The sequence below is a fragment of the Myotis daubentonii genome, chromosome 3 (assembly GCF_963259705.1).
Source record: "Myotis daubentonii chromosome 3, mMyoDau2.1, whole genome shotgun sequence".
NCBI classification, from domain to species: Eukaryota; Metazoa; Chordata; class Mammalia; order Chiroptera; family Vespertilionidae; genus Myotis; species Myotis daubentonii.
The window spans coordinates 193,978,213-193,993,906 of NC_081842.1; the positions used below are offsets into that span (position 1 = coordinate 193,978,213).

The 15,694-nt window shown below is 40.9% G+C and overlaps 1 protein-coding gene across 15 annotated transcripts in view; it reads right to left on the minus strand.

Annotated features, from left to right (window-relative positions):
* The window catches only part of MACF1 (microtubule actin crosslinking factor 1), a 342,588-nt gene that overhangs the window by 201,354 nt on the left and 125,540 nt on the right, over positions 1-15,694 (minus strand). For all 15 annotated transcript variants that reach the window (XM_059690073.1, XM_059690080.1, XM_059690075.1 and 12 more), the window contains one exon: positions 10,570-10,631. In XM_059690073.1, the coding sequence (XP_059546056.1) occupies positions 10,570-10,631 (62 nt within the window). The remainder of the gene's footprint in view (positions 1-10,569; positions 10,632-15,694) is intronic.

Here is a 15,694-nt window from a genome sequence, read left to right on the forward strand (position 1 = left end):
GAAGTCATATGCATAGAGGTGCTAGGCTGGAGACATGGGAAATGTTGGGCTTTCTGGGTTAGGGGCAAGAAAAAAGAGCAGAGTGCTAAGGACTGAGCCTGAGGGAATAGCCGAAATTAGAAGGCAGAGATGGGAAAGCAATCAAGGATGGGCTGGAGGGGTGAAAGAGATAGACAAAAACACCAAGGAAGTATAATCAAGGAAGGGTGATCACCAGTATCTTATGCTGCAGAACAAGAAGGATGAGGACTAAGAAGGGTTTTTTTAGTTTTCCTATAAATAAGAGTGTTCTGTGATAATACTTTTCTAAACAGTGGTGGAATGGAAATCAGATTACAAAGGAATGATAGGTTACAATAATAAATCAGAAAATATTAAATACTTGGTATTAAGGATTAAGAAGAGAAGAGACAACAACAGTGAGGGATTTACTTTTGATAGATAACACTTGAACACAGGGTATAAAAATTGGAAATGGGCATTGAATAATTATTTAAATGAATTATAGTAGGGTTGGGGACCAAATGAGAGCGTGTTATCAGTAGCACACTAAATATTACAGAGTACTGAAAAGAAAAAGGAGACACTTTGAAATGTAGAGTTAATTTCACATCAAGGCCTCAAAATTCCAGTTATGTTTTATGTCTGTAAATAGCAAAATTCAACAACCTTATAAGAAACTTAGTGGAAAACTAGCTTATTATATCTCTCAGTCTTTCTCTGATTATAATAATACAATAACTATTAAAACAAATAGAGAGAGAGATAGAGGTAAATAGAAAAGGAGAGTGGGGTGAGCTGTTCTGATGTTTATCTTTCCGGAGAATTTTCAAGAACAGAGGACAAAAGTCTGTTTATGAAGCATATTGGTCACAGCTCTGCCAAGAGAAGATAAAGAACTAGCTAACATTTACACATTCTTCTATGTCAGAAATTTTTCAAATGCAGAGATGGGATTTGGAGGGCTCAATTAACATCCCAAAGTCACACGGCTAGTAAATGGCCAGGCCGATCAAGTCTAGGTCTGCCCCATTCTAAAGTTTTTACCTCTTCTGCAAATAGTAGGCTGACTCTAAAGTTTTCCACAAATGTCTTAAGAAAAAGTCCAGTGAACTAAGCATCAGAAGTTTTAGGGGCAGCCATATGAAGCCAAGAGTGCTCAGGAATCATCAATATGTATGTCTCCAACAAACAATAATGCTATTCTGTCAACAAATAAGATGAAATGAAAACTTCAACTATCCAGGTCCTTGACTACTTGTACTCCCTGTGAAAATCACTGTCAAAATTAGTGACTGCCTATAAAGAATATAAATGAAAGGCTAACAAACACATGAAAAAATGTTCAATATCATTAAACAAACTCATGAAAAGATGCTCAATATCATTAGCCATAAGAAAAATGAAAATCAAAACTACAGTGAGATACTACTTCACACTCACTAGGATGGCTACAATAATTTTTAAAAAACAGCCCAGCCAGCATAGCTAAGTGGTTGAGTGTCGACCTATGAACCAGAAGTTCATGGTTCGATTCCCAGTCAGGGCACATGCCCAGGTTGCTAGTTCAGTCCCCAGTGTGGGGCATTCAGGAGGCAGCCGATCAATGCTTCTTTCTCATCATCGATGCTTCTATCGTTCTCTCCCTCTCCCTTCCTCTCTGAAATCAATAAAAATATTTTTAAAAAACAGATAATAACTTTTTGTTTGATGTAGATAGAGAGAAACTGGACCCTCATACATACGTATTGCTGGTGGGAATGTAAAATGGTGTAGCTGTTTGGAAAACGGGCTGACAGTTCCTCAAAAGGCTAAACACAGGTTACCATATGATCTAGTAATTCCACTCCCAGGTGTATACCTAAGGGAACTGAAAACATGTCCAGAGAAAAAACTTGAACATGAATGAATGTTCATAGCAGCATCCATTGTTCATAACAGCCAAAAAGTAAAAATAACCCAAATGTCTATCAATTCATAAATGGGTGAATTAAATGTGGTCCATTCATACAATGGAATGTTATTCAGCAATAAATACTGATAAATGCTATAACATGGATGAAACTTTAAAACATTATGCTAAGTGAAAGAAGCCACTGGAACAAAGAAATAGACCACATATTGTATATCTAGAATAGGCAAATCTATATTCAGAAAGTAGATTATGGCTGCCTGGGGTTGCGGGAGGATATAGAGGGGTTAAGGGTAATGACTACAGGATACAGTGCTTCTTTCTGGAATGATAAAAAACGTTCTAAAATTTATTGTGATGATGGTTGTACAACTCTGATAATACACTAAAAGCCAATGAATTATACACTTTAAACTGCTGGAGGCAAAGAACAACAGTAGTTAACATATAAATGGAAGAAGTCTGCTAGAAGGCTAATGGACTTTGATATTCAGTAGGGCTGAAAAATCAGCATTATATTACCCTGCTGCTGGCCAAATGGCTGAAGGCAATCCCCTAAACTGATAATCCTTTTACTGTTTACCAAACTTTACCTTTGCTATGCCTATTTGCATTCCTAAAGCACAAATGTATATTCAAGTAAATAAAAGCTGATGGGTTAGGGGTTTCAGAGAGCCTCTCCACTAGAAAAGTTTCCGCCTGGCTCTCCATGCCTTCTAAATTTATATTTCTTGTCTAGTGTATCATCCATTTGTGTGTCAGCCCCTTCTCCAGACCTTGAACCCTAGCCGCAAATGGATGCGGCATTCGCATTAAATGGGTGAATTGCATATGTGAATTAAATCTCAAAAAAGCAATTTTGAAAAATTAATGAATGACTAAATTTTGAGAGACCAAGTCCATCCTAACCCAGGTCAGTCCTCAACCTCTCTCCCTCCCGCCATGCAGTAATAAGCCAAGGAAAGCTCTGCCCTCCAATTTTTTAAAGATTGGCTTGAAGTTAAGAAAAGAGAAACAGCTTCTCCCAATTTCTGGGTTGCTTTTTTAGCAAAGGCAATAAATTGCACTTAAGTGCTTGGTATCAGAATCTGAGCCCAAAGAGACTTTAAAGATTACTTAACGCTAACACTCTCAGTTTACAGGTGGGAAAAGTGTTGTCCAGAGAAGTTAATATAATTTCTCTGGGAAGTGTCAGACCACTGTCTCCTGACTCTGAGTTCAGTGCTCTTTCCCTTCACAAGGCTCCCATGAAACTTGAAGGGAAGAAATGACATGTTAGTAACATTATTAAATTACAAGCCCTGGCATCCAGGGGGAGGGTAGCAGGGGGAGTGAGAGAGAACTCAGCGGACACGCCGCATTCTCACCACACCTCTGTCCCCTTCACCCCCACCCCCAGGTAGCCAGCAAGAGGTCGCAGCCCGAACCCAGATGCCACCACCCACCCCCCAGTTCTCCATCCTAGCCTAGAGCCCAGCCTCAAGCAATCAGGGCCTGCCGGCCACTAGTCACCATCTGTGGGTCCATCAATCTGGGCCGGGCCCCCCACCCAGCTCCCTCAGCATCTGGGAGCCAGGCAGCAGCCCCGTCCCCTGCTGCGGCCACTGGTTGCCGTCTGCAGGGCAATCATCGGGGCACTCAGGCCCCCCCCCGACCCCCCCGCGCCTCCCCACACCCTCCCCCTCTGCCGCTCACACCTGCTTTAGCCTGGCACCACTCACTCACCTGCTCCACCATCCCACTGTGGTCCCACTCTCATCGGGAACCATCAGGGCCAGCAGCGCCTCTACTACCGCCCAATGCCAGCACCATATCGCTGACGCCCACCATGTTCTGCACTGCCCCCTGGTGGTCCGCACATACACATATCATAGTGAGCGGTTGAACTAATTGAACTCCTGGTCTAGGGGACAATTTGCATAGTAGGCTTTTATTATATAGGATAAAAGGACTGCCCCCACCCCAAAGAACCAAGGATTATTATGTAGTATTCTTTGATATCTGCAGAAAACCTGATCTAGAAAAGCTTTCCTCTAAGACCAAGCATGTCAAACTCCCAGCCCACACGAATATTTTTGTGGCCCAGCCAATATAACGGTATGTAAGAAACATTTTAATAAAAATTTATAACTTAATTTTTACAATATACTGTTATACATAATTATTAATAACAAACTAAACCTTCCCTAATGACGGATTACTATAATAGTGTTGCATTCATTTCCCTTACTCACGCCTTATGCGCAGGCGCACCATTTCTCTCCACTAATACTAGCAGTGAATATTTTAGCAGCTAATTGCCATGTCATTAGTCTTGGACTGACTGGTGTGCGCAACAGGAAATATTTTGCTTTCGGAGAACAAGAAAAATAGGTTTATTTGCGTTATGCTTATTAATTTGTGCAGTTATTCGGTGTCTGGTAAGTTAATGTTCAAGAAAAAAATATTAATTTTTATTAAAATGCTCTATTATTTTATATGTTAACAATTACTCGTTTATTTCAGCCCTTTGTATTCAGCATGTCTCTATCGAAATAAACCTACGTTTCTATGAAAATTGAAGCTTTTGTGTGTGTTTTTTGTGGCCCACATAAACGTAAACCTTGTTTATTTGGCCCGTGTTAGCCTTTGAGTTTGACATGCTTGCTCTAAGACTGTTAAAAGAAAACACAAGCAGCTCAATTTTCTTGATCCAAACTATGTTGAAGAACAAAAAAAAATAGGTCAGAGGAGAAAGTTTTATTTTTATTTATTTTTTCTTTCAGAGGAGAAAGTTTTAAAGAGGAGAGTGTGTTATTAACACTCATCTACACTTATTAAAGGATACAGGAAAAGTAAAAGTGAGCCTGGTAACTAACGGCTTTCTGAATTTACATATTTCTAAACTATAAGAGGGAAATTCCTTATTGATTCAGTAGCCAAATTTATCCTCAAGGAAAAGCCTAATGCTAAAAAACAGATTACAGTTGACTCATACTTTTCACTCAGGAAAGAACAGTGCTCAAATGCAGGGGTACAAAGGGAGGCTGGAATCCCTGTGGGAGTAAGCAGAGTGAGAGAGAACAAAGTATAAGGCTCTTTGCAGATAAGAATTCTACCCTCACTCTGTTTTGAGAGTTCCTTAAGTTTTAAGAAGTCTAACGGTGGTACCAACAAAGTCTGATTAATTAACCAAGATCCCCTGAGGATGACTGAAAATTCACAATGGGTAGTTTTCCTTAACAGGCAGGCACTTGGTTACAGGGAACTGAGACACCAAGCCCAGATGCAGGCAGAACGAAAACCGTTAGTGGGGAGTTAGATGCACTTAGAGTGAGATCAAGATCTAAAAACTCAGGTCCAGGCAGAGATAGCCACAAACCACCACCATATGGTCACACTTGGGTAACAAAAGCAACATCCCTTCCCTCAGTGTCTAACCAACACTACTTTGTCAATCTCTTAAACTCTTTGCTCGTCTCCTTCCGGCCTTTCCCACAGATACAAATAAGCAAAGAGGTGTGAAAGTACACACTGTGTTTAGGGAGCAGTGAGCTGTCTCAGGTGGCTACAGCCGAGGCTGTGCAGGAGAGAGTGGCTGCTACTACCCTGTGTGCAATTAGCCTCAGAGAAAAACTGAAAATAGTAAAAATGTAGAGTTCAAAACTTTTGCTGGTTTACCTGGAATCTTAACTAAAATTCCAGGAAGGCCAGTGGCTTCCAGATTGCATACATGAATAAGAATGGAACAAACTATTCCATCTGCTAGATTAAATGCTGGCCTTTCCCTAAAGTCAATAGAAACTACCACAGAAAGCATTTCTCCTCCATCTTAGGAGCTCATGCTCTCAGTTCCGTCGCATCCTCTCATCCTTTCTTGAAGTTTTCATTGTGGGGATATACTTTATCAGCTACCAGGACCTAGGTATATGGCAAAGGTAATTTAAATACAACCTTAAACTCTAGATTTTTCTTTTTGCTGGTTCTCTAAATGAGGTTATTGCTATATTTCAGATGCTTACATACTTAGTAAATCTCTTTTAAGATTGGACTGATAGTATTCTCATGTATAAAGATAAAATTAATTTGCTTATTCTAGAACAAAAGAATATTTGGGAATCCAAAAGATCTTAGGTTGGCTAAATCTAGAACTTGAGAGGCTGGGTTGTTTTGTTCTTATACCAGCCTGCTTATGCCGGAAGCCAGTCCATCCTTGCTGCTTGACACAGTCGCTGCAGGGAAGAAACATCTGCACAGCATGTTTCAAGGGACCTGGCGTATACGACATACTGTTCTTAATATGTTTGCTCCCCTTCTTAGCGCTATGTGTTTTAATCAAGGTCACCTCTCCAAGAAAGGTTGTTTCCCCAGGTGGGGATTTTTCCCTGGAGTTAGGGATTAACAGGACTAAGGAAGTTGAATAAATCAGTAAAACCCCTTAACTAAGTGCCAGGCAGGTAGTTAATCACCTTAACTACAAACAATCACGCTTTAGCTACATAATCTTTACTTAGGATAATCTCCTTCAGTTACTTCCTTGTAGCTTAACAGAACAATAGAATAGTCACCTTGGAATGGAGATAACAAATGCCCTAACCTTTGGAATAGAATGGATAGGATTAAAGTCAACTGGTATAAATATAGATGTAACAGGAGAATAAAAGGAGAACCTGGCTGGAGAACCTGGCTAGGGAACCTGGCTAGGGAACCTGGCTAGAGGACCTGGCTAGAGGACCTGGCTGTGCTGATCAACTAAACGCTGTCTCCATGTCCTTCCTTCTTCGCCGACTCAGTCCACACCTTTGGGAACCCCTGGACCTGCTGGGGCAGGACCCCAACATGCCTGCCAATGGCAATATTCACCTGGGTGTACTTGGGGAACAAAGCAAAGAATGCTTGAGTTATAAAAAACAAATCTCAATCCCTAATTCTCAGCCTGAAGTGCAAAGAACTCCTGCAAGGGAGCAATGATTCTGATTAGCAGTGAATCTCTCTCTGAAATATCCTAAAATGAGAAAATGCTGTTGGAACCGAAGGGTGGAAGTCTGAGAAGAGATGACAGACAGCCAAAGATTTAAGTGAAGCTCTGGCTGGTCTCCAATTTCTAACAATGCTATGATGTGTTTTTCTTGCTTCTCTCTCCCTGGGCCTCCTGTCATCACACAGCACTGAGGCAAAGGAGAGGTCCAACAGGCAACATGGGCTACAGATGAACAGCAGGGAACAGAGCATTTGTAGTCAACTACAGAGTTTAGGGGGATAAGCTTGAGGCAGGATAAATTCAGTTCTTCCCGGTGTCAAAGATGAGGTACGAACACAGGGCAAGTTGGGAGCATATTCAGTGAAAAGAAGAAGTAATTTTGGTCAGAAGACTCATGAGTGATCTTTAGCTCCATCCGGTCACTAGCTGTATAATCTTGGGAAGTCACTTCATCCTTCTAATTTTCACTTTCCTTAGTTGTGAAAATTGAAAGAAGAAAATACTTTTACCTTTTTCAGGGTTATTACAAGGATCAAGTCAGAGAAGATTGTGCCATGTAAGCTATAAAACTACCAAAATATTATTTATTCAAGGCAACAAATCTTTATTGGATACTTCTTGTGTCTCTGGTGCAGTGCTGGGTAGAGAAAGTAGCACAATACAGTCTAGCCCTCAATGAGCACTCTAGCAGAGGAGATCAATGTGTGAACACACAAGACATCTTCAAAGTGATATGAAATAGAAATGAAGCTGCAGTTAATTTAGTCCAAGGGATGAAGGTCAGAGTCTCAGCAAGGTGGTAATGGACCTGAACCTTGAAGGGTAAGTGGGTAAAAGCCAGGCAGAGGAAGCTGGGACATGCATTCTAGCGGGAGAAAAGTGGATAAGCGAAGAGGGGTGAAAGTACACAGTGTTCAGGGAACAGTGGGCTGTCTCGCGTGGCTACGGCACAGGCTACACAGGGGAGAATGCCTAGAAATGAAGCTCAACAGATTGGAACCAGTTGTAAAGGGCTCTGCACCATGACAGAATTACATGTCATCAAACAAGAGGCAACTGGTACACACACTGAAAGGATTAGAGCAGAACATCAGTTTTTCCCTCCCCTTCCTTTTTGTCTTCACACTGAAAAAATAAGACACAGTATTTGCCTTCAAGTTATAATCTAGCAGAAAGATAAATGCTACAGGCCCTGTAACAGGAGTACACAAGGAGTACAGGGAAGGGCACAAAGAGTAGTCAATTCCATATGGGAGAGTCAAGAAAATATTAAAGAGGTGTTAAGCTGGTTCTATCCAGGCAGAACAGAGTTCAGAAGGTATTCCACGCAGAGGGAACAGCATGCGCAAAGATACAGAGTCATGAAACAGCATGGCACATAGTTTGGCAAGAGCTTAAGGTACAAGAGAAATATGATGCTAGAAACTGGAAAAGTAGGAAGAAGCCAGTGCCAGTACTACAAGGGCCCAAGTACTAAAATTTCAGTTCTGCCTCCTTCTAGTGGTGTGACCTTATACAGGCTACTTAACCTCTCTAAATGTCACTGTCTTTATTGATAAAATGGGAGTATTAATAGAATCTACAGCACAAGGTCACTGAAGGATTAAAACTAATATAATATTGAATGTCGATGTAATTGAAAAAAAAATTTTTAAGGTCACTGGAGGATTAAATGAGATAATAATCCACGTAAAAGACTTAGTACAGAATGTTTGATTTACAGTAAACACTCAATAAACCACTGCTACTATTATCATAACCATTATTATAGAAAACTTTATTAGGAAACTAATAGTGGTTAAGGCAAGAGATGAAGAGGCCTGGACTAGAGCCAAGGTTAATATGGATCGAGAAGAGAAGTCTGCAACTCTTTCTGAGTTGGACATGATTGACTGGAGCTGGTGAGAGGGGAGACGTTTGGCAAGATAGAATATAGCATGCTTCTAGGTTCCAAACTTGGACAGCTAGGTTTATGAGTAAAACTATTCAGAAATTTGGGATATGTGGGTAGGACTGGGGAATGTCCAGATGAACATGTCAAGTACACTGAAATATGCAGGTCCTTGGTTTAGGAAAGAATTCAGGAAAGGGCTCTATCATCTCTTCCTAATCCATATTTTGCAGCTTGAAAATCACCGTCACCTGCATGCCATTAAACAAGTGGCCCTAAGGAGCCATGTTTGACTTATGTAATCATCTCCCCTCGTTTACTGAACTATAGATGGGACCTGACCCACGGAGGAAAAGGAAACCCCTGCCAATCAGGTGTTCCTGCTGTGTCCTTAGAATCATGTAGTTGCAGGCGTTTGCATCACCCTTGAGGAACACAAGTAATGGGAGAAATACAAAGAAATAAATGTAGGGGGCATACAGAAAATAATTAAAATGAGAGATTGCAAGGCCTCATGGAAAGAGAAAGGGAGAGTAGCTGTCCGATATGTTTAGTTTTCATAAAGCCCAGGTGCATTTAGACATCAGATTCTGTGAGATCTCCTTGCATCCTTTTCTACTTGTGCTTCCTTGCATTCCATGCAACCAAATGAGGCTGTCAATCAGAAAACAGAGAACAAAACAAGGAAATGGCCAAGGTCAGGACCCTGGGGAACATCAACACAGAGTCAGACAGAGGAAGAAGAGCCAGTGAAAGAGGCAGGGAAAGGGCATGCATAAGAGGGAAGAGGTAATTCAGTAAAAAGCAGTGTCTTAGTAGCCAATGTGAGAGAAAGCTTTAAGGACTAGCAAGTCAGTCAACAGTATCAAAATGCTGCAGAGAAATCAAATAAGAGGAAGACATAACTAGGCTACTGGGTATGGCAATTAAGAGGTCACTGTGACCTTTCCCAAAGTAGTAGTGATTATAACTCAAAAACAGTTTTCAACCCTAGCTGGCTTGGCTCAGTGGATAGAGCGTCAGTCTGCGGACTAAAGGGTCCCAGGTTCGATTTCGGCCAAGGGCACATGCCTGGGTTGTGGGCTCGATCCCCAGTAGGAGGTGTGCAGGAGGCAGCCAATCAATGATTCTCTCTCATCACTGATGTTTCTATCTCTTGCTCCTTCTCCCTTCCTCTCTGAAATCAATAAAGAAATATATTTTTTAAAAAAGTTTTCAAACCTTGACTGCCACATTAGTCATACTGTTTATCCTTACGTGCATCCTAACAGGTCTCTACCTTGGTTTCTCTGTTTAAAAATAATTAATAAAATCTGCCCCCAACCCTTGCCATTCTGGGGTGTTCTGTATTTTAAACTGCATGGTGGATATATATATATATATATATATATATATATATATATATATATATGAAAAAATTCTTAAACTGAACATTTAAGATTTGTGCAGAGAGAAAGAACACAAAATCCACTGCCCCATCCTTACATAGTAATTAGACTTAAAAATAAAAATGTAAACAGGGGCTTATAAAATAATTTTAAAAGTGTTCTTTGAATCCCGGAATCACCCCACAATATCTTGAACCTCAGCCTTCTGAGGTAATGTCATGTATTTCTGTCCTCGCCAAAAAACTGATCAGTAAAAGTTTCCATACTGTTATGCCTATGTTCATCTTAAAATAAATAAATAAATAAAGTCACATGTATGTCCAGCAACTTGAGCCCAGGGCAAGCAATCTGAACTCTCTGAGAAGGGGCTGACAGATCCAGATTAAAAGCAGCCAGAGGTGCTAGGGCGGCCTCCTACCTTCATCAGGTGCTTGTTGACCCACTTGGTGAATGTTTTCTTCTGAACGCGATCCCGTTCATCTGTAAAGGAAACACAGAGACACTGGCTTAGCACTTACCGAGGAACAAATTCCCACACCCCGATTCCTCGAGGACCATGGAGACAAATCCACAGACAATGAAGCTGTCGTTTTGTTGGGAAGGTTTGGCCTGTCTGAACTTTCTCTTCTGTCCTGATCATGTTGTGACTGTACAGATTAAACAGAATCACGGGCCTCAAAAAGCATGTCATGGCAAAGTCTCCTTCGCATCATAATTCTCTGGAGAGCAGAGGGATTCCTGCTTCCCCTACAGAAAGCTCCAAAAAGCCAAAGCTATGAAAACTACCAACAGGGAGAGTGGAGTGGCCTTGGCATTTGGGACATTCAAACTGCAGTGGTGAAATCTCACTCTTCAATGCGGTTCTGCCCCATCAGTGCTCTCCTCCCCGACTACTTCCTTCACTCCCATTTCCTCTCCAGCCATTACCAACCAGCCAAACTCCCAAAGCTGCCCAGTTCACCCCACTGCACATCTCCGCCCTCCCTCCTTTCTCCTGAGTCTTACAGAGGCCGCATTTCTTTGTAGGCAAAGTCTCTGTTCTCGATTTTGTCCACGGCTTTGACAGAAGCATAACTATCAATGCTTGACAATGACTGCTCCGCAGAGGCCCGATCCTGTGGAGAACTCACTTTCTCCCACAACTGCCAATTCCCCAGAGCCACTTCCAGGACACAGACCCATCTGCCCACTTCCCTCTATTTATTCAAAGCCCATGCCATTCCCTATAGCATCTTGTTCAAATCATCCTCACTGTCAATCAACCATTCCCTGCTTCCGCCCCCTCCACATGGCAAATTTGCCTTCACCTTCCCTGACAACTCGGTTCACATTTATTGTCTCCACATGTGTCGTCTGGCAGGAACCCCAAATTACTTCAACATATTTGCTGACAATGCATCTGAGCCTGCTTGGCTCCCCTACCTTCGTCTCCAATTCATATCCAGCCACCACAATGCCACATCCTGGGCCTCATTCCTTCCCCACACAACTATTCAGCAGTCATCTTTATCCATCTCTCATACCTCCTAATCATTCTCAACCTCCAATACTCCATTCTTACTGTATTAAGACCATCTAAGATTATCCAAGTCTATGCTAGACAATATGATTAAGCAATTCAAAGCTGCCATCGTTAATACCCCAGCAACTCCCACCTCCTAACCTTCTACTACTCAGTTCACATGACAATCTCCAAACCTGAATTATCACCATTGCTTAACAGTTCCATTTCTTCTTTAAGTCAGAGAACATGTCAGAAGAAAGTGGCAGAATTAGACAAATCTGATTCTCTAGTAATTCACACCAACTTCAGTTAGGTGTTCTCTCCTCTGCCCAAGCGTTCCCTTCATCCTGGTTCCCTATTAAAAGCTACACAGTAGCATTCCAAACAATGCCAGGCTCTTTCTACTTCAGGTGAACTGCACATCTACTGACTTCCTTCTAAGTTTACAGCCATTCAATAGTCTCACATTCACATCCTTCTTCTCAGCCTTGAATCCTTTCCTGCTTTTCAAGGAACAATTCTCTCTTCCTACTATACACGACAGACCTTAGGAATTAGAGTCACCTTAGAAGTTACATAGTTTAATTCCTTGCTGATACATCAATCCCTTCAACAATAAAGAATCATATGTTCAGCCCTAGCCGCTTTGGCTCAGTGGATAGAGCGTCGGCCTGCAGACTGAAGGGTCCCAGGTTTGACTCCGGTCAAGGGCACATGCCCGGGTTTCGTGCTCAATCCCCATTGGGGGGTGTGCAGGAGGCAGCTAATCAATGATTCTCTCTCATCAATGATGTTTCTATCTCTCTCTCCCTCTTCCTTCCTCTCTGAAATCAAGAAAAATATTTTTTTAAAAAATCACATGTTCAGGGTTAAAAGGTCTGTCCAAACCATCTACAATATTCCTGACGCTTAAAACTTAAGCTAATAGAGGAAGATCCAAGCTGGCTATGGAGTAGGTGGAAGTTCCACTCACCTCCTCCCAGTGCCAAGCTGGATTTACAGCTAAATTATACATCAATCAACCGAAGACTAGCTGAACAGAAGTTACAAACAATGATCTACAGAAGAAGCCACATTGAGACTGAATAATACTGAATGTAAACTGTAACTAAAAAAACAAAAACAAATAAAAATAACAATAGAGAAGTCACTACCTCATAAAGGAACACATACTAATTTAATAGTTCCATGAAGCTTCATAAGCTACTTCTTTATAAATTCTAACTATTGGCTCTCTTTGGAACTATTAAAAATAAAATGAAAAGCATAATCTATCTTTCACTTCATAGAGTCCTGCAGAAATTTGAAACCAGAATTTTTTAAATATATTTTTATTGATTTCAGAAGGAAGGAAGAGGGAGAGATAGAAACAGCAATGATGAGAGAGAATCATTGATCGGCTGCCTCCTGCATGCCCCCTACTAGGGACTGAGCCTGCAACCCAGGCATGTGCCCTTGACCAGAATTGAACCCGGGACCCTTCAGTCAGTAGGCTGACATTCTATCCACTGAGCCAAACTGGCTAGGAAGAAACCAGGATTATTATTCGATTTAACCACTGTCATTCCAACATATTTCGATCACTTGATCTTTTTAGATGCTGATTCAATTATCCACTATCATCATCATCCTTTCCAAGCCTGTATCATCCACAGACTGAGTCAGAATCAGCCTGCAACTAGTCTCATCTAAGACACTGACACACTGCTCATGCTATTTATTTTCTCCTTGTGACATGCTACTTTCTTCCTCTCCATCTCTCCAAATGCTATTTATTCTTTAAAACCCAGGTCATTCACTCACTCATTTATTTTTTGAATGAAATTTTTTTTAAGGACCTAGACTGCTTGGAACAGGCTATTTTATTCAAAGTCACATTCCCTACCTTTGAAAGAGGTAACAGTCTAGCAGAGAAGAGAAATAACTTCAGTACACTTTGCTAATTGTTGTAACAGAGTAAGCACGGAGTGCTCAAGAACACAGAGCCTCTCTGGGAAGGGAAGGAAGCATGGGAGCAGGTTAGTGAACGTTTCCAGCTGCGTGACTCTAACCCTTAAAAGATGAGACGTTAACAGGAAAGATAAGGTACAAAGCTACTAAATGAAGTTTCACCTACTGCAAATTCGTGCTCAAAGAACAACAAATATTAAGGATGGTTGAAAGACAGGATGTGTATTAGGTAGTGGTAAAATTTAAAACTGGATAGGATGCCATGGACCAAATTATGACTTTTCATGACAAGCACAGGAGTCCAAAGATTATCACCAAGAAACTGATAAAGGGAAGGTAAGGGAAGCATTGAAAGATTTTAAATAGAAGAATGACAAGATCAGTTTTGTGTCTGAGAACCTTTCCTGACAACTCCAGTTCTCAATAGTCTCTCTGTTCTCCAAATTTTTATGGTACTTACTATGCTAATCATTCCATCAGCACTTACATAATTATATAGAGCTCTGAACTTTTCAAAAGCTTATTCTTACATCACTAATAAGATCATTAACTCTTAAGGAAAGAAACAATACTTTTTGTATATCCTACATCCCACAGCTAAAGATAATAAGACCTAAAACTAAAACAAAATTGGCCAATATATTAGAAGACTGGCTAAAGAAATACACAAAATGAAACCAGAACAAAGTTATCTAACAAGAGTCCAGTCCAATATGTGAAAACCCCAACATCCCAGCAAGTATCACCTGTGCTGAGACGTGCAGGCATGATGGAAAAACAAAATTAAAGCTAACTAAAAACTCCGCCCAGTACATTTTCACCAATACCAGGTCCACTGTTTCACTATATTGATTACCTTCATCACCAAGAATAATAGTCTGTTTCTAATTTTACAAAATTATCTCAGAAATCACGCTATCTTTATTATTTCTTTTTAGAATTTTTTTATTATAAAAGTTATATATGCTTGTCGTAACAAGTTAAACAATACATAGATAGAAAAGATAAGATTAACAGATTTGCTTTTAAACTAATCAATATTTTAAAGAAGGGGTGGGATTCATGTGATTTCATTTTAGTCCACTGCCTTATTTCTTTTAGACCTAAAGATGTGACTGGCATGATCAAGTCTTTATGGTTTTGTGGATGAAAGGGGCATGTGCTTACCTGACTAGCTCAGGAAGTGCCTACATGGCAGTCTTGCAAACTCAGAGACCTAAAGTAACCACAAAGGATGGTCTGAAATTAAACTTTAAAAGCAATTATGGTGGGTAGTCACCTCCGAGGCCAGCATCTTCACTGACAAGGTCAGCCTTTACCTTAACTGAGCCTATCTGTCTTTTTGCATCTATAATAACATATCCTTGAAATGTCTGGGTAACTCATAACTTCCCTTTTTCCGGACCCCTTGGAGCACAACCTAATGTGCCTGGGCACCAGGACAGATACCACAAATTCCTTCATTGTTATTGTTATCATGTTAATTGTTCACTGTTAACTATCCAGCACCACCTGAGTATGTGTCTATCACTTTACTTTTTATCCAATCCCAGGGTTACACCCCCTCTCCTCCCTCCTTTGCTTTTTCCCCCCCGCCTCTCTAATCTATCACCAATGGATTTCATGTAACCCACTTACATCCCTTCCTTTGATGGCAATGTATAAAAATACAGGTGAGAAACCGCCATTTTCTGGAGCACTATCCCAATCCCTTGAGATACTACTTCCTGGCAATTGTCGACAGTTTGGCTCAAATAAACTCACAAAAATTCTTTACAGGTTTAAATGTTTTTACGTTAACAGTTTTACTATAAAGAGTTACTCTGGCCCTAACCGGTTTGGCTCAGTGGATAGGGCATCGGCCTGCCGACTCAAGGGTCCCATGTTCGATTCCGGTCAAGGGCATGTACCTTGATTGCGGGAACATCCCCAGTAGGAGGTGTGCAGGAGGCAGCTGATCAATGTTTCTCTCTCATCGATGTTTCTAACTCTCTATCCCTCCCCCTTCCTCTCTGTAAAAAGTCAATAAAAAATAAAAATAATAATAAAAAAGAGTTACTCTGTTCACCTACTAAGCCCTCCAGGGGGA